The 20,303-nt window shown below is 36.2% G+C and overlaps 1 protein-coding gene across 3 annotated transcripts in view; it reads right to left on the bottom strand.

Moving 5' to 3' along the window:
* Positions 1–20,303, bottom strand: part of SCN9A (sodium voltage-gated channel alpha subunit 9) — a 107,506-nt gene that overhangs the window by 38,207 nt on the left and 48,996 nt on the right. For all 3 annotated transcript variants that reach the window (XM_062200223.1, XM_062200228.1, XM_062200219.1), the window contains exon 17: positions 2,721–2,841. In XM_062200223.1, the coding sequence (XP_062056207.1) occupies positions 2,721–2,841 (121 nt within the window). The remainder of the gene's footprint in view (positions 1–2,720; positions 2,842–20,303) is intronic.

Consider the following 20,303-nt stretch of genomic DNA (forward strand, 5'->3'; position numbering starts at 1 on the left):
GGGTAAAAACTATGGGACAATCTCTTCCAGGGCAAAAGTAAATATCAGTGCTGAAAAATTTAACATATAATTTGTCCTATATAGTAACTTAAGGCTTGATTCTTTGGAATTTATTTCAAATGTAAAAATGAAGGTGTAGAACTTAATCTGACTCAAGTGTAAATTATCGGAGAAGGAAACCATCAGTTTTGTTTAAGAAAAATTTAATCTCTGAAAGTTATTTTGATCAGTCATAAAATAGAAGAGAAACATTGTTTTTACAATTGAGAAATTGGAAAACCACTATAGTTTCTAATTAGAAAAGTAGATAAACTTTGTAACTGAGATGAAGTTTATAAAGATTGCCCTCAGAATTTATCACACCTGAAAGATTTTCTCTCTCATTATGAGGCAGGAGTGCTCCACTGCCTGTCTGGCTTTTTGCAAAGGCACCCCCACAAGAGATTTCCAACCTATCTAGTTAACAATGTTATCACACCTTCTCCTTACAAGGAGTTTTAATTAAATGTAAACCTAACTGAGAACCTTTCAAACATTTTAATGGATCCCAGTGGGTAAATGTTTTTTCCTTTGGGTAGTTTCATTAATTTGCTCTCATGATACGTTACATAATGTCCATACAGGATTTCATCATGTTCAACCAATGCTTCCTTTTTCTCTTTCTTTCTTTCTTGACAGGCAGAGTGGACAGTGAGAGAAAGAGACAGGGAGAGAGAGAGAGAAAGGTCTTCCTTCTGTTGGTTCACCTCTCAAATGGCTGCTGCGGCTGGAGCTGCACCGATCCGAAGCCAGGAGCCAGGTGCTTCCTCCTGGTCTCCCTTGCGGGTGCAGGGCCCAACCACTTGGGCCATCCTCCACTGCCTTCCTGGGTCACAGCAGAGAGCTGGACTGGAAGAGGAGCAACCGGGACAGAATCTGGCACCCCAACCAGGACTAGAACCTGGGGCGCCAGTGACACAGGCAGAGGATTAGCCAAGTGAGCTGCGGCACTGGCCCAATGCTTTCAAATAAAAAAGAAGACATTGTCCTCTTCAAAGACAGATTACCATCAAATACATAACAACATGATTAATACAATTAATCATGTAAAATTGATTGGGAACACAAGCTTTTATTTATGACTTCTTAAAATGTCTAAATCCTCTAACACAAACATTTCACTGATGTTGTCTTCTGCCTAAAAGAAAAAGACAAAACATGAAATTGTCCAACATGTTATCCATGTGAGAATTAGTGATCGGATATTTTACAGAAAGCTGAAGACCTCAGAACTTTTTATGGAGTTCTGCCTCCACCATACAGATCAACTGACTTTTTGTCTAACCTCCCCTCACAGCCACCCCTGTCCCTTTAAAAACTCTTTTCATTGGCTTGTTGGGAAGAAAGAGCACATCTTGGATCCAGAGTTCATTCTTCCCACAAGACGGCCAGCTTCTTGAAATTAATCTTTTCTTAATACCAAAAAATAAATAAAAATTGAAAGTAAAAAATAGAAACTTGAATTAAATCGTCAGTATCACACTGCTTTGTTTCTGACGTAAAATGAGGTTTTCTGTGTGTTTTTAAAAAATAATGCTCTTGTTTTTTGCAGATGTCTATTTTCCTGAATGCATTTGTTCATGTTTTGTAAAAAAAAAAAAAAAAAACTTGGAGAATGAAATTTTGAAGAATAAAAGCAAAAATTCTAATTCTGCAAGGTAAGCTCATGAGTACAGTGAGTCAATAGCATCTTTCTTCTTTTATATAGAATTGTTAACAAAATCACTGAAAAACAATAAGGAAAGTAGAAGGAAGAGGATGGGCACCGTGCTGTGCTATTGGTAAGGATTATCTGATTTGATCCCCAAACATCTCCATGATATAGATGTTATTATCCCCACTTTAAGGGGAGGCATCTGAATTACAAGATTTAAATGTGCTCAAAATCTCATAGACAGTTAGTGGTAGGCCAATTACAACTCATGTTTATCCGGCTCAAAGCTTGTTCTCTGTATTATTGTGTATACTGTGACTGTACTTGAAGGTTGTGTTTTTGCTTATATGGTATAAGACTCGATCAGAAAATAGCAGATACTTCCCAAGGCCAAGATCAAAGTTATGTCTGAATAAAATCCCAGGAAATTTCCAGGAGCAGTAAATTCTATATGATAGAAAGTGAAAAGGAGGAGAAGGAGTTACTATTGGAAAACAATAGACTGGCAACAGCATCTGGCCCCTTGATTACCATGCTTGCATCCCATATCACAACATCTGGTTTTGAAAGCAGACTTGGGCTCCTGATTCTGACTTCCTGCAAATGCAGATTCTGGGACACAGCAGTGATGGCGCAAGTGATTGAATTCCTGTCACTGACATAGGAAACCTGGATCTAGCTTCTGAATCCTGGCGTCGGCTGAGCCCAGCCCTGGCTATCCTGGGCATTTATGGAATGAACCAGCAGATAGGCTCATTCTTTCTCTCTCTCTCTCTCTCTCCCTCTCTCTCTCTTCAATAGTACAGTGCTTCATAGTACACACATTGTCTTAGAAATTATTGCTAGGATGTCAAAAATGTGGAAACTGAAGTTAGGGGGCTGCTGTGACTTGCCTTTAGTCACAGACACAATAGAACTGGTGTGGAAACGGGGCTCTTCTGGCTTTTAATAAACAACCTCTGGATAGAATTAGACATTAAGACAAAAACCCAACACTAAAAAAGTTAGTTTTTATATTTTCTCTTACCATCTGTAAAACAGGCCTCTGGCTCATCTGAATTCACAGGTTCAGCCTCGGCTTCCTCTCCCTCTCCTGGAAGGGCATTATCAACAGTGCTGCACTCTGAGGAACTTGATCGGTCCAATCTCTAAAAAGGAATTCACCCCCACCAGAAAGTTCCATCAGTTTTCATTTAAATCCTGCATTTAATTGTTATCTAATAATCAGTCATGCAAAATGATACGAAAAAAATTAACAGTATGATGACCATAAAACATGTATAAACACACATTGAGGTCAAGTAACCTTCCAATGCATCTATACTTGTTGTTTCTATCTATACATCCTGTGAAAGGTAAATTTTATTAATTTTATGATGCTAATAAGTAGCAAAAAATCAACATAAGCCAGTTTTTCCTGTTGAGTATCACTTCTAAAAAGTATTGGCCACATTTTTCAGGTTTAATAAAAATGTATGTATAATATTTTAGGACAGTAAAGAACCAAAGACACAAGGGCCAAATTGCAAATGCCTGATCACCAAAAGCTTGGATTTGACAGCCAATAAAGCTCACCGGCAGTTAAGATTTAGAAAAAAAGTTTAGTGTACATTAAAATTCAAACACAGTTTTCTAATATCTCATGGATTTATGATTAGCAGTAGGATGATATAGATAGAAGGTCTTTGGCCAAGACTTAAAAAACAAAGTGTTGTATTGGAACCAAAATGCCAAAGACCACACCAATGCCACCAATTTTAGTCAGATAATTTTAGTATACAGTAGAAAAGATCAAATTATTTATACTGTCAATAGGGTGGCTATTAAAATGGGCACCACATGCAAACTCTGAAACAAAGATTCAATGAAATTACACAAGGCAGACTTACACATGGTAGCAATGAATTGTCATTATGATCATATGATCATAACACAAAGTTTGTCCCACCCACAACTTCATGGTTAAAGTGATGTTTACACACACATACACAGAAGTTTTAGAAAAAAATACATACAGCAATTGTAGCAAAACTGTCAAATTTTCCTAATATTGTTTTATAAAGGGGTAGAGCATGGTGTCAATGAAAAAGTTCATTTTCATTTTCATTTCCTAAATGGCATGTAAATGCTGACCACTATTATTTATTACAACACATGTTCTCTAAGATTGCAGCTTCTCTGTTATGGAATAGTTCAAGCAAATTTAAGTACTAAAAATGAGTAAATATCCATTTCAGTTAAATTGATTCTTCAATCTCTTAATTTGACTTAATATCACAGGCTCAATATAAAGTATCACTTTTTAGACATTTGGACATAGAAGCTGGAAGTGGTCTTTATGAGTACCAGACTAAATTCTTTGTTCTATCATTATTACACAGCATGTAACACTGGTAAAAGTGGCATGTATAAAATATTTCACATGAGGAAAAATCCTTTTCACAGCTGAAATAAAGAATTATGAATACCCTATTAAATGAGTAGTTCTAGCTTAAGCACAGATGCATTATTTCAATGAGGTTAACAGTTTGTTAACAGTATCTATTATGAATAATACCAGTATGAAATTTCATTTAAAAATAGGTTACTAATAGTTTAACTGAATTCATCTAAAATTTCTTTACAATAAGAAAGGGAACTAGAAATCAATGATAACTGAGGATTCAGTAAAATTTAAGGTTTCAAAGTATCAATTACTCTTAAGAATAATTTAGGGGAATCATAATTACATAATCATCCATTATGCCAATTACCACAAAAACTAACTTTATGTGCCATATCTAAATGACTACATTTATTAATGGGTTCAGTTCTTAGCCTCTTAGCTGCAAATGAACTGCCACTCAGGAACTGAAAGACAAGGCCCTATGATTTTTTTGGATACAAGACAGAGCCCTTCAACAAACCTACTTTCTGGATAGGACTTTGAAGCAAAGCAGTTGGAGGCATTGTGATAGAGAGAATACACAGCACCTCCTTGCTATTAGCAAAAATATTAACATTTAAAAATGGTTTCCTTTCAGCTGATAGCAAGCTTTAAATAAAATGATTCTTTGCAAAATTCTGACTCTGCCTAAATTAATGGAAACATCTTCAACATAAATATTTAGTTTTCCCTGTTTAAAAGAACATTACGGAGGAAGATTTTTGCTAGGTCATATAAGAAAATAAAAATCCAGGAATGTTTCCTAGGAATCCCTTCTTTTTCACATGTAGCTTTTATGGAAAATTTTTTGTCAAATTCACTAGAACAGAAATTATAAAACTATTTTACAGGAATTATAATTAGCCCATTCTAACAAGCTAAATTGTGCCTACCACATTTTTAGAAATTCAGTGATTTCCTGGGAGTGCTTTAAGTATTCACTCAGTAATTATCTCAATTATCCAATTAAACTAAGTCATGTGTCATTTACAAATAGAGCTATATTCTGAGAAATGCATTGTTAAGTGATTTTATCATGGTAAACACATCATAAATTGCACTTTTACAAACTTAGTACACCTAAGCTATTGGTGTGTATTGTTGTTGTCATTGTGGTCCACTGTTAACCAAAACATTGTCATGTGGCACATGCCCTAGCAATATAGACAGTTTAGTCCCAATCTATTCAGGCTTTGAAATTCATACTTGTTAAAGAATAAGTTTCTTTAATAAGACCTTAAAGGAATGCTTTATACAGAAAAACTAATATTACAAAATTTTTCTTTTGAGGTGAAATTCATCCAGTTGTCATAACAGTCATCTCCACATTGAAATAATTGAATTTGTATATTTTCTTTACTATGCAGAAAAGATCATGACAACCACATATATCACTTTATATAAATAATTTGATGATTTCATTTCCATAAATTGGATCATTTATTATCTAGTTTTCCTTGTATTGGGAGATTGAATATGCTATATATAAGACTAACTGAAATACTTTTGTATGAAGAAATTTCTTTTGATATACATAGGTTATTTTTATTTTTCACATGGTTTGATAGAAAGTGAACTATTTTTTGCTATATTAGTTACTTGTTTGTCAGGAAATGTAATTTATTTTTTGGAAAGTTACAAATAAAATACAAATAAATGAGAAAATGTATGACAAATAAGCTCAACTCATTAGAAAGTATTATAATATTTGTTTTTCATTAACTGAGATTGATATTATGTGTCTTCTAAAATTCTTTGTATGAAAACAATCTACTTAACGTTAAAAATTAATTACTGTAGTATATAGCAAAAACTCCACTGTGTCTTGATTCTTCTCTCTTGAGGTAACCACCATACAGAGTGTGTGTGTGTGTGTATGCTCAACATCTTCCCATACTTTTCAATGTGTATCCATAAAACATTGTAGTTCTGAAACCATCTTGATTTTGATTGTAGGGCAAAGACTCCCTTTTCAATTATTGAAAATATGATCAAATCAGGCCGGCGCTGCGGCTCAATAGGCTAATCCTCCACCTAGCGGCGCCGGCACACCAGGTTCTAGTCCCGGTCGGGGCACCGATCCTGTCCCGGTTGCCCCTCTTCCAGGCCAGCTCTCTGCTTGGCCAGGGAGTGCAGTGGAGGATGGCCCAAGTCCTTGGGCCCTGCACCCCATGGGAGACCAGGAGAAGCACCTGGCTCCTGCCATCGGAACAGCGCAGTGCGCCGGCTGCAGCGCGCTACCGCGGTGGCCATTGGAGGGTGAACCAACGGTAAAAGGAAGACCTTTCTCTCTGTCTCTCTCTCTACTGTCCACTCTGCCTGTCAAAAATAAAAAAATAAAAATAAAAAATAAAAAAAATAAAAATAAAAATAAAGAAAATATGATCAAATCAAAAAAGTATCACTTTTGATGGTTTTCCTTTTGATTGCCTTGAGGGTGTGTTTCCTACAATGCAATGTATAAAAGTATACATCTGTCTTTAAATGTTAGACAGGTTTTACATGAGAAAACACCATTAGCTTGCTACTTAAAAATGTATTACTCTCATTTCAGAGATAGGCAATAAAGTTGCAGGGGTAATTTTGTTAGTATGGTGGTAGTTAATGTTAACTGGTCATTTCTTGTTCCTATAGGTATGAAATAGTATCATCTAATGACTTGATAATCTTTTACTCAAAAGTAGAAAACCATCAAACCTAAAGCAACATGGTAAGAAACACAGAACATAATCCCTTCTCTTAAGAATATGGTTTACCATAAAAACATTTCAAAAGAGTCACATTTAAATCCTGGCTGGAGGTCAAGTACCCATTAATAAAGTCCTGCTTGGGCTAGTCTGAGTTCCTGGGTTTGAATCGCAGGAAAGATCATCGATTGTGGGACTGTGTAGTTTCTTGGGAAATAGCTCATTTTAGAGAGTACTATCATGCATGTTTCATGGTAGTGTAATATAATTGTACTTGGGATCTGAGGACTCAAGTTTATACCCAATGTTTTCCATTTAAAATAAACCCATTAATAATGCTTAAAAAATAAAGTATACAGTATACAGTGTTGGCTTTGCACAACAAAAAATATTCTTTAAGCAGCAGATTCCAGAATAACTAGTTCAACTTGATATCAAAATAAAGACACATAAAGGACAGCAAGAAGATTGAGAGAAATAAATTAAAAGGAAGGGGTGGGTATAGAGGAGAAGAAGTTATGGTAGATATTAACAATAAGCTAAGCTCTGTAATATCAAGAAGCAATGAAAATAATTTTTAAATTGTATTCAAGTCAGTATCATCTATCTTTTAATTTAACAACCTTATTTTATAATCTAAATTTATGAAGGTATTTCAAAATAATTAAGGGGTAAAGCAGTAAAGTTCAGCATAAAGAATTCAAGGGCCATTGGAGAAGAATTCCACAGTTACCATGCTTGTGTGAATAAGAGTTCAGTGTTTTTCAAGTTTCCGCACTCCATGAGTTACTAACTTGGATTTGAAATACACTTTTCTGGTATAGAACCAAAATAAGTTTTCTTTTCTGCTCCTTTGTAATTATAAGAGCTTTTCTTTTTGCATCCTGGAGAAATATAATTATTTTCTTATAATTTTTTCAAAGTTGGAGATCACCTGTTATATTACAACTTGTGCTTTTCATCTTGAATGCAATGATATTTGTTTCTTTGCATGATTTTTTTTTTTTGGGTCTCTCAAGGTCCCTCCAATATTTTTTTGTGTGCCTCTGAAATATCTGATAATTCTTTAAAAAAATGATATCCCAAGTTAAAATGTACTCCAGTTATTTGTGATAAATTATTTTCCTCTTTGTTATCAGGATTTTCATGTTACTTCCCCTAACTGGACAGAAAATGGACTTTTTATTAATTAGTTTCAATACAATCAAGGTTCATATTACAATTATGGACAACTAAAATTCAGCTCTTTTTCAAATAAAGGGGAGAAGTCAATATTTTTCCTTTACTAGTGTTGTTTACTGCTACTAGGGATACATTGTGGAGGCTCTTGGGGAACAGCTGTGCACTCACTGGGAAATGCACTAAATAGGTCCACCACAGGGGTCAACAAGGCATACACTGGTTAGCAATGGAGAGATAATAAAGCCAAATTTCCATCACCACCAAGAAAATTCATACTAATGCCCATGATTTTACTGATAATTTTTTTTTTACAAATCTTCTACCTTTCTATCTTACTATCCAAAAATATGACAACTTATGTGATTCAATGATATAAAGACAAATAAACAAATCAACTAAGGCTGATATATATGAAGGCTGTACTGGGGAAATTTCTTGCCATATCCTATAGTATCAACTTGGAGCTTCCTGATGAAGAAAAGGTAATAACATCTTAGAATGTAAAGTGATCATCAATATTCAAAGACTCAGTGCACTGTCAAAGAACTGCAATTATGACTATTTGCAAAGAGCAGATATTTAAGTAATGATCAAATAAGAAGTGCTTTAAGCATCTTAGAAACAAACATTTAAGCACTTTACACTACTGAAGTCTGCTAGAAACTTGCAGTAAGTAGATCAACAAAGGCTGGAACCTAAACAAACATGGAGGTAAACTGTGAGGTCAAAGTGTAGATTCTAAGACTCTAGCTTGCTAAATACTGTTTATAATTTTAAAATATTCCAGAATGATAAACAAAACCTAAACTACATGTCTATTTGAATCATTTCTGTTGTCCTAGGAAACTATGCATAATGAGGGAGGGCAAGAAAAGACAAATTCCTTGAGTTGAATAGTTACTACTTTCTAAACATGGATTTCCAAGTTTGAAAATACAATGTAAAATAGTAATTTTTCATGAATAAAATATGTCTCTCCTAAGTTTCATTTAGGCAACTTCTACTGATATATTATATTTTTACCCATTCTTCAAAACTGAAGTATTCAAAGTTCTTTATCAAAGAATGGTTATTTTTTAGAATTCTCAAGTTTTCTAATGTATCTTGATAAATAAATTTAGTAATAATATTTTATTTCAAACATACACAAGTTACTTGAAAAAGTTAACAAAATGTAATTAAAGTTTATTTTCATGCATTTTTTGAAATCCGTGCACATATATATACTATATATATATATATATATATATATATATATATATTGGTCTATATATCTAAAAATTGTATAGTTTTGGAACCAATTTTCTTAAAAATTATGTGCTTTATCTATACCTATGCATACACCATATATAAATGTGCATCTTTATTTAGGCACCAGCTGAAGGAAATTTATGACATTCTGGAACACAATAGTTTTCTATGACAATATTATCTCTAAACCACCACCAATTTTTACTACAAAAATATGTGTCTTAACACCTTTAAAATTAGCTTTAGCCTAGGGAGATTACTGACGCCATGAACAGGAGTGTCAAATTGTTAAATCAGCAACAGGAGTCACTGTGTACTTACACCCCATGTGGGATCTGTCCCTAATGTGTCGTCTAAAGCGAAGTGATGCTATAACTAGTACTGAAACAGTATTTTTATACTATGTGTTTCTGTGTGGGCACAAACTGATGAGGTCTTTACTAATTATATACCGAATTGATCTTCTGTACATAAAGAGAATTGGAAATGAAAAAAAAAAAAAAAAACAACCTGGTGTTAAAATGGAAATGGCATAGAAAATTAATTAATTTGAAAAAAAAATTATGTAGGATCTCTGTCTTTAATGTGCTGTACATTGCTATTTAATGCTATAATTAGTAATCCAATGGTAGTTTATTCACTTTACGTTGCTATGTGGGCAAAATGTTGAAATCTTTACCTAATATATACTAAACTGATCTTCTGTATATAAAGAGAATTGAAAATGAATCTTTACATGAATGGAAGGGGAGAGGGAGCGGGAAAGGGGAGGGTTGCGGGCGGGAGGGAAGTTATGGGAGGGGGGAAGCCATTGTAACCCATAAGCTATACTTTGGAAATTTATATTCATTAAATAAAAGTTTAATAAAAAATAAAATAAAATTAGCTTTAATAAACTGAAACACTAAAACTGTTTGCTTAATTTCATTTGGAACTGTTGACATTATGACCCAACCTAGAGTGTGTGAATTTCAGGTAAAGTTTTGCTCCCATAATTGCTCAATGGAAAATAATGATAACAAACATCTCCACAATGACTGAGAAATTTAAAAGCTATGCTAGATTATTAAAAAGGCAAGATTATTATTAGCATGCATTTCATTCCAAGGGAATTTATAGAGTTGAGTCACTCAACAAGGTATACTAAAATTGAAACAAAATATTGTATCTGCATAGTATACTCTTTTTTCCTTTTTACCAATAACAGATGGACAATCCATGTTATTGTTTCTAATTTTACAAAAATTGTTTTATATTTGACACTTAGTGTTCTTTTCATAGTATGCTCTATTTAAACCACCTAACTTCTAGAGGCTACTCTGATTGTGTATATAATGAGAAACTTAATAGTGTTAATGTGTAATATTGGTCTTAGAATAAAGTTAAACATTTCAAGCACTTATCACTTATTCATTCATAAGCATGACTTATTAACTTTTAATTCATGCATTTTTTCATATGAGCTAATAAAGTCAAATGTTAACTACCAAACTGATTTTTTTAAAAGTCTCCATCATCACTGTGCTTAAAGTCATTTCAAAATGCACTCAAAATTTAGACCTGAAGCCGGATACTTTGGCTGTGCCTCCCAACTTATTAAAGGTGTGTTCAAGAAGTGGCTTAACACTACAAGTCTCAAAAACTACATAATTTTTCCTGCTCTGAGATTTTATGCTTATACCCAAAATATTTCTCCCACAAAAATTGTTTTTGAATATAGTTTTAATGTACTTAATTTAAAAATGACAATTTGATGTGATGTAAACCTCTATATAGATTAAATCAGGATGAGAAGTTGATGGAGGTTTTTAAATTAAATTTTACTTCAGTGTTCTGTTATATTATATATTTCTCTTTTTTATTCACCTAGTAAAAATCTATAGATAATGCACTTGAAAAAACCTAAGGACACAAAGATATATTAAGGAGGTCAATAAGAGATTCACAAAAAATAATGGAATTGCCCCATTGACATGCTGTGATATAAATTTATCTACAGAACAATTGTTTATGTTTTTACTTCTTGCAATGAGTCAGGCAGAAAGATTTCGTAGCTGAACAGCATGCAAGACACTGAAAAATATCATATATGCATGATTTTTATATTTAGGTAACCTGTGTAAAACTGGTCACATAAGTCTCTGCCTGGTAAAAAGCACAGAGCTGTGTTCTTGATTGTTCCAGTTTGATTTTATCCCTGTGAGAAGGAAAAAGGTTAGGTACTGAATTTTAGAAGAAGCATGATACAATAATTTATTCTACTGTAAGTTAGAATGGTTATAGTCAGGTTCCTGTAAGTAGAAATTAGTTATATTTTGAAAACATATGTGATATACTCAATGATAAACAATATATTTGAAACACAGTAATAAAATCAAATATTCAACACAAACACCAACTAAACAGTTCTATGATACTGTTATTTAAGGGGTTATATTAAAATACTATAAATACTATACAATCCTTTGCATTGTTTATTTAAAATGCAAGCAACATTTAAAAATAAGTATTTGGGGCAAGCATTAGGCCTCTGTATCTCCTTCTCCCTCCATCTCAAATAATAAAAAAACTGTCTCCATGGACATGGGGTTAGAATAAGAATGTGAAGTTTGAAAAAGTATATTCTAAAGTTTTCATATCTTGGTTTAGTTTTAATGAACATGTTTAATAAAGTTTAATATTTTAAAACCACTTTCTAAGAAAGTGATGCTTGCAAATTCACAAAAATGTAAATAGGAAACATGTAAATAAGAAACAGATCAATATATCATTGCTTTTAGGAACATGCACCTATTAAATAAAGATAGGAATTTTCAAGTAATTGGAAACCATCCTGCAAAAAAGAACTGATCTAAATAAAATTTTAAAGATGAGTGTTGGCTTTCTTAAGAATCAATGCATAGAAGAAAGTATCAGGGGTAGTCACTGACTTGGTGTTAAAGATAATCACATCGCACATTGGATTCCATGGATCTGATCCCTAGCTCTGGTTCCTAACTCCAGCTTCCTGCTAGTACAGACCCTAAGAAGCAGCAGGTGATGGCTCAAGTAATTCGGATCATGTCACCCACATGGCAGACCTAGACTGAGTTCCTTGCTCTCAGCTTAGATTTCGTCCAATCCCAGCTGTTGCTGTCATTTGGGGGAAAAAACCCACAGATTGGAACACGTGTTTTCTCTTTTTCAAATAAACACTGGAAATCAACAAAAAGATTAAATCAAATGCAAATCTCCCCCCATTGTCTAAGTATAAATAATCATTAATCTTGCCAACTCAAACGCATTTTTAGGAAAATATTCTTACGTTTTCTGGAGTACAATAAGAAGAAAATGTCTAAGCTATACTTTTGATGAAGGCAGTAACTGCTTGTCAAGAAAAATATCTTGATATAAACTAAAGAGAAATAGATCTAATAACAGTCTAATTAAAACCACCACACAGTAAAAGGACTAAAATATTTAACCCAAATATACTTGAACCATCACTGCTGCTTCCAAGAGTGTGCTATGGCAAGACACTATAGTCAAGACCCAGGAATCTAAAAGTTACTCTGATGGGGGATGTGAGGTCTTTTTTTTGACAGGTAGAGTTAGACAGTGAGAGAGAGAGAGAGAGAGGGAGAGAGAGAGAGAGAAAGGTCTTCCTTTTCCTTTGGTTCACCCTGCAAATGGCCGCTACGGCCGGCGCACTGCACCGATCCGAAGCCAGGAGCCAGGTGCTTCTTCCTGGTCTCCCATGTGGGTGCAGGGGCCCAAGCACTTGGGCCATCCTCCACTGCCTTCCTGGGCCACAACAGAGCTGAACTGGAAGAGGAGCAACCGGGACTAGAACCCAGTGCCCATATGGGATGCTGGCACCACAGGCGGAGGATTAACCAAGTGAGCCACCGGGCCACCCTCAAGGTCTTTTTTTTTTTGTTTTTAAGAATATAATTTATGTTTTGAAAGCCAGAGTCAAAGGGAAAGAGAGAGAGACAGAAAGAGAGAGATCTTCCATCTGCTGGTTCACTCCCCAGATAGCCACAATGACCAGCTCTGGGCCAGGCAAATGCCAGGAGCCAGCAGCTTCATCAGGGTCTCCCACATTGAGGGGCAGGACCCAAACACTTGGGCCATCTTCCATTGCTTTTCCAAGGCCACTAGCAGGGAGCTGGATCAGAAGTAGGGCAGCCACAACACCAACGGGCACCCGAATGGGATGTCAGCATCTCAGGCAGGAGCTTTTACCTGCTACACCACAATGCTCACCTCATGGGATGTGTTTTAACCCCCATGATGAAGTCCACTTATGGCTGCAAATATCTAATCTTCTAATAAAATCAATTAAATAAATGTTTTAAAACAAGTAAGCACATTTAAGTCCTGTGGAAGATAATGGTTTTCAAAATTTAATATTGAATAGATGAATGGGTGGATGGACAAATGGGTGAGTGAATCAGGTCAACAATATGAATGCTGTTCCTCTGCCTGTGATTTCCATCTGTACCATATCCACCCCAAGAAATTATATTATACACTCTGGCTTAAGTGCCACCACTTTTCATATGCCTTTAGCCTGAAATGGTCCCTTACTCAATACAATATTGATGTCAATGATTGCTTACTATTATTATTGAGGGTAAATAATAGTAGAAGGCAAAAAGCCCTTACACAGCATTTTTGGAGACCTAATATTTATAGGGTATAAAAATATTTGATAAAATTTTTTTAGGAGAGAAAAACTCAATGCCTTTCATAGCTACAGAAATTTCTGATATTTTCTGTAGTATACACAAATACAACAAACACATGAAATAGCTGTTTAGTAAATTATTATTTAATTAATTAATAAAGATTATATTGGTAGAATAAAGATACTGTTTTAAGTTTTGTCTGATTTTTCATTGAACTAAATGTAATTTGTATTTTGTAGATACAAAATGGTTGAATATTTGCAAATTCTTGTGTGTATTTTTCCAACATTCAATAATTCAGTAAATAAAATTTTATGTTTATTTCTTGATAATTTACATAAATTCAAAATATAAAATTATAATAGATACACATATTTTTCTAAATTATTTCAATTATATGCATCTTTTAAAACATTAAATTACCTTCCTGCACTTCCCTCAACATTCTTATAGAGGAATAACAGTAAACATTATAGGAGTGTATCAGACCCTGTTAATATCCTCAGTGCACCTTACTAAGAGAGTCCAGATTTTATTCAGGAGACCAGTATACACAGATGAATGTCCTGCCTCAGCTGGGGTACTTGTCCTTAGTGGTAGCAATGTCACACTATTCCTGCCAATACAAGCAAAGTCTTATGAAAGCTTTGGCTTTCTCAGGTGAGTGTGACAAGCACTACTTCTATCTCTTGCCACCTCTTTCCTGTTGGCGATTGGATATAAGGCTTTAGGTAGAACAGTCATTTCTGACCAAAGGTATCAAGATAGCATAAGAAAGCTACATGTGAAAACTTGCAGAAGGCAAAACAGATAGAATCTAAAATGTGGAATTCATGTGGATTGCTCATTTCTAGACATTGTTAAATATAAAAATAAAACACTCTATGTAGCTGTGTGTTTAGCATCCCATCATATTCAGCTAAATAGACTGCTGACCAAAAATACTGATGTAATACAAGATAGTAATATATATGGAGATTGCTTGTGTGCCCTTAAGTAAAACAGATCTCATCAAATAATTCAGGTCCAAACAGATATACCTTAATGTAGTAACAGATATGGTCTCTAGCTCTTTAATACTCACATAGCTTTAATATGATGATGGTTTAATATTAAACAAACTCAAATGTACACATTATCCTGAAAGAATACAAAGCTGGAAAGAAAGCAGACAAGTGATGGGTAGAAAAATAATGGCAATTATATTAATGGCTTTCTATATAACACAATAGGTCACGACAAAGTAGAACTATAAAGTCACTGATCTTGACTTTAGCAATGTTTCCAAGGCATTTTTCCATCTCATTAATGAGCGAGGGGAGCTGCAGAATCCTTAGTGTCACTGACTTCTAACAGTTACCTCAGTAAGACTTTCACAGAGAAGCCTTAAATTTGGTCCATAGAAGTTTGTATTATCTATCAACAATTTGCATTAAAGGACACAATAAAGGCACATTATATACCAGAGAATTTTATACAAATAAAAATACACAGATATGCACAAAGACATAAATTAAAAATATTCAGAGCATAGTAAATGAACAGAAAGTGAATAGTTCACAGTCCTAAGAAATAAATATAGTCTAGGCATAAAAATCAGTTCATCAAAGAGGGAAAGAAGGGACTGGCACTATAGCATTGTAAGTTAAGCCTCCGCCTGCAACACTGGCATCCCACATGGGCACTGGTTCTAGTCCCAGCTGCTCCACTTCTGATCCAGCTCCTTGCTAATGGCCTGGGAAAGCACCAGAAGATGGCCCAAGTCCTTGGGCACCTGCACCCACATGGGAGACCCAGAAGAAGCTCCTGGCTTTGGATGGGCCCAGCTCCAGCCATTGTGGCCATTTGGGGAGTGAACCAATGGACAGAAGACTCTCTCTGTCTCTCCTTCTCTCTAACTCTGTCTTTCAAATAAATAAATAAATCTTTAAAAAAGATTCTTTAAAAGAAAGAAGTGAAGAAAACAGTTTTGAGGAAACAAATGTAAATATCCAAATTATAAATATTAACAGTGAATATTGAAGCAGACTATATCATAATATATCAGCATTAAGGAGTATTAAAAGCAAAATTAGTATGGCAATATTAGAGTCATAATAAATTAGCAAATGCACCAAACCATTATAATGGAAAATTTAGTCATGAATTCCACTATTACAGTGGCACAAAAGAAATGAACTTTCTCCTCACTCTTGGCTTTCCATGGCAGGTAGTATGGTGGTTAAAGTTTGAAGCTCAAATTTAAAAAGACCCCAGACACGTCTGTGGCTAACAGCATCATTTTCAAATTTTTGTATCTGAATAATGTAAAAATACAGATTAATGATTTCAACTTTCTAGGGCTGTCATAAAGAGGAAACACATATGTCAAAGTGGCTAATGTACAACATGTTTTTTTCAGCCTCTTCTGTGCATCCACCTCTCAAGTGTTGCAGGGGGTCAGCTGACCTCTTACTTTCTGTGGTTGCTGTAGTGCCACAAGATGCAGTGAGGCACTGCCCAGACCCTTATTTGCAGGAGAGCCATTCATTCCTCCAGTTGCCGTAAGGGTGGACTGCTGCTGCAGGCTCATAAGTGAGTCCCTCTTTGGGAACTGTTACTGCAGAAAAGAGCTGATGTACACAGGGATACACTCCTTTCCCTGAAAAGGCAGAGGGAAAGCCTGTACCCAAAGACTGGTCGGTGAGGTGTCCAAAGGCCCAACTCCCTCGTTTCAGTTTGGTACTCTGTAGGTTCACCCTGGCACTGGAGATGCTGTAGGATGAGCTGTGGGCTCTGCTGCACTTGTAGCAGTTGCACTTTCCTCTCTGCTCACTTTGAAGCCCTCATCGTTTTACAGGTGTTACTACTGATAACACTCATTAGTAAATGTACACCCAGATTTCTCTCTCAGAGTTGCTCTCTCAGGGAATTGACTCTGTGTGTAAACCCAGGATTAACACAAAATGTCAACTTGTCTACAACTCTGACTTCACTTCTTCCCTGAAGATCTATGTTTCCAAACATTATTAGCTTCACTTGTCTGTCCTACAAGTCTGTCAAAGTAAGAAGCCAGTAAATTAAACCCTATCATGCCTCTACAGGTTTTTAATAGCATCAATATACATGCATCTTTCTAAATAAAAATGCTTTGTTACATGCTGAATTGTATCCCCAGAAGATAGGCTAAAGTACTAATCCAGGTACCTTTTCACGTGACCTCATTTACAAATAGCACCTTTGCAGATGTAATCAAGTTAAGATTTGGTCATGAGTATGGGAGCTAATGCAGTGAAATTTGTGTCTTCCTAGGGCAAGGAGAAGATGGAGACACACAAGGAGACCACCACATGAAGAGAAGACCTGAGACTGGGGTGATGCATCTGTAAGCTTCAGGGATTTCTAAGCCATCACAAGTGAGGAAGAAGCAAGGGATGTCCCTCCCTAGAGCCTGCAGGGAGCAAGAATGACCCTACTGATACCTCCCTTTCAGTCTCCCAGCCCCCAGAACTATTAAAAAATATTTCTTATTTATTTTTTTTTTTGACAGTCAGAGTGGACAGTGAGAGAGAGACAGAGAGAAACGTCTTCCTTTTGCCGTTGGTTCACCCTCCAATGGCCGCCGCGGTAGCGCGCTGCGGCCGGCGCACCGCACCGATCCGATGGCAGGAGCCAGGTACTTATCCCGGTCTCCCATGGGGTGCAGGGCCCAAGCACTTGGGCCATCCTCCACTGCACTCCCTGGCCAAGCAGAGAGCTGGCCTGGAAGAGGGGCAACCGGGACAGGATCGGTGCCCCAACCGGGACTAGAACCCGGTGTGCCGGCGCCGCAAGGCGGAGGATTAGCCTGTTGAGCCACGGCGCCGGCCATATTTCTTATTTTTTAAGCTACCAAGTTTGTGATATTTTGTTATGACAGTCCTAGAAATTGAATACATCCTTGAAACAGCTTACAGCCTTCCATATCCAGGCCCTGAGATCTGATACTTTAACTAGAATGTGAAGGCATAAGTTAAACTATTGCAGCTGGGTGACAGAAGGATTTTTTTCCCTTACCAATTCATAGCACAGTGCCTGGAGCCTAGTAGGATGCAATAAATATTTACGGGATGAATGAGCACGTTTCATGCTTCATTTGAGGTCTGCAGTGCAGAGGCAATTTATGCTAATGGTTTTCTGTGTAGTGTGTTACTAATGCTTGCAGTGTGCTCACTGCACCTCAGGAGATGGCTGGCTTTAAGAGGAGCCATCAATTCAGTGCCTGCCTTCTGAGAAGCAGTGACAGGAGTCTCACTCTCACAGAGAAGCCTGGAGATGACAGAGTGTGTTTCTTAATTGTGAGACTGACTTTAGCTTCAGAGAAGTGCTGGTTCTACTGCCAACTGGTTTCTCAGAACTGTTTAAGTCACTTTGCAAAACCCTTTATTTGACTCATCTGTATGGTCATTTTCTGGTAGGATATTCTATATCAAATAGTTTGGCTTGCTTAGGGAATGTATATTTAACTGTGTACCAAAACAAGGAACACTGTTTACCTCAGAGTTGACACTAGAAGACTGAGAGTTCCCCGTAAAATGCACAGGGGGGAGAGGATACTAGTCCTTCAAAGAGAGCTTGTGAAGAGAAGGAAAGATGGAGAGGTGTCAAAGATCAGAGATGTTCTTTCCCTTCATTCAAAATGCAGGACTTTAAACAGACCCAGGGGAAATATATCATCAGTCTCTGTATAAAGAAAATGAAGCTCAGAAATATGAATTTAAACTGCCCTAGGAAGAAGTTAGGTGAATTTTCCATCACGGCAGTCATTGGGAGCACTGGGGATAAGGATTTTGAGTTTTCCTCCAGATTTAAGCAGAGTTCCTAGGGTATAACCCAGAACAGGCTTTTCTAGAGAAGCCACCTAAGTTCTGTCTTTCACACACTAAAATTGTGAACCCCGGATCGACATCATGCTGTGTGTCTGAAATTTAAACTGCACCAAGTAGCTATGGACAGTGTGCGTGCTCAATTCCATACCTGTAATAATCGCTCAGGGAGCACTTCTCTTCAACAGACATTTGTCTAATTATTTACTTGAATCATGTAATGTTCATTACCATTCTATTTTACATATAAGTAATTTTTTTAAAAAGGATTTTTGTAAATCGCCCAAAATCATAGAAATAGTAATATCAATGCTAGGATGTGAGGCACATACTCTACTTCAGAGGCTGCCTTCTTAACCACAGCCTAAGGTAGCGTTGAGACTATGTGACCTAAAGCTTTGAATCAGGAGATATTCTCTGTTGGGTGATCAAGATTTGTCTTATTGGCTCATCAAAGTTCATCAGAAATGTAATAATCACTATTTTAAATTGTTCTGAGGCATGGAAAAAAGAAAAGATGGAATCAGCAGCTCAAGAATCTGGGAAGTCAGATAGAAGCTAAAAATTGTGAGAGTTAGGGCAAGTTAGCATGATCGGGTTAGAGACACTGTGGGCAGATACAAAGTCAGGTTTCTGGCCTGGCTGTTAAAATGCCTGCCTCTAAAATTGGAGCGCCTGGGTTTGAGTCCCAGCTCCAGCTCCTTATTTCAACTCCCTGCTAGTGCAAACTCAAGGAGGCAGCAGTGATGGCTCAAGTGATTGGGTCCCTGCCACCCACACAGGAGACCTGGACTGAATCCCTGAATTTGGCCCTGGACTTGGTACTACCTATCCCTGTTGTAAGCATTTGGGGAGTGAATCAACACATGGGGTCATGTTCTCTCTCTCTCTTCATTTGCTTCTCAAATAATAAATATTTTAAAAATCTACATTTTATGGTGCTCCAGATTGAAAAACAGTTTACTATCAGAATTTTAATCTAAAATAGCTGGAGAGAAAGGCCCTACAAAACTATGTAGGTATTTCCTTCATGGTCACAGTGTAATAACTCTGTAATAACTGGGTTTGAACGTGCTCTGGACCATATACTTTGGTATTTCTTACAAAAAAGGAAAATCTTCAGGCAGTGGCACTAAGAACCTGAAATTGTTTTGTTTTTTTGAGATTTATTTATTTATTTTGAAAAAGTTACATAAAGGGAGAGGCAGAGAGAGAGAGAGAGAGATCTTCCATCTGCTGGTTCACTCCCCAGATAGCTGCAAATGGCAGCACTGAACCAACAGACTATAGGAACTTCATCCACATCTCCCACATGAGTGGAAGAGCCCAAACACTTGAGACATCTTCTGCTGCTTTCCCCAGGCCATTAGCAGAGCAATGGATAGGAAGTGGAGCAGCTGGAACACAAACAGGTACCCATAGGGGATGCTGGCATTGGAGGCAGCAGCTTTACCTACTATGCTGCAATGTCAGCTCCAGAACTTGAACTTTTTAGATGATAATAATGATGATGAATTCAAAGATTATAATAAAAGCTAATATTTTAGG

This window comes from Lepus europaeus, chromosome 1 (genome assembly GCF_033115175.1).
Source record: "Lepus europaeus isolate LE1 chromosome 1, mLepTim1.pri, whole genome shotgun sequence".
Classification (NCBI taxonomy): Eukaryota; Metazoa; Chordata; class Mammalia; order Lagomorpha; family Leporidae; genus Lepus; species Lepus europaeus.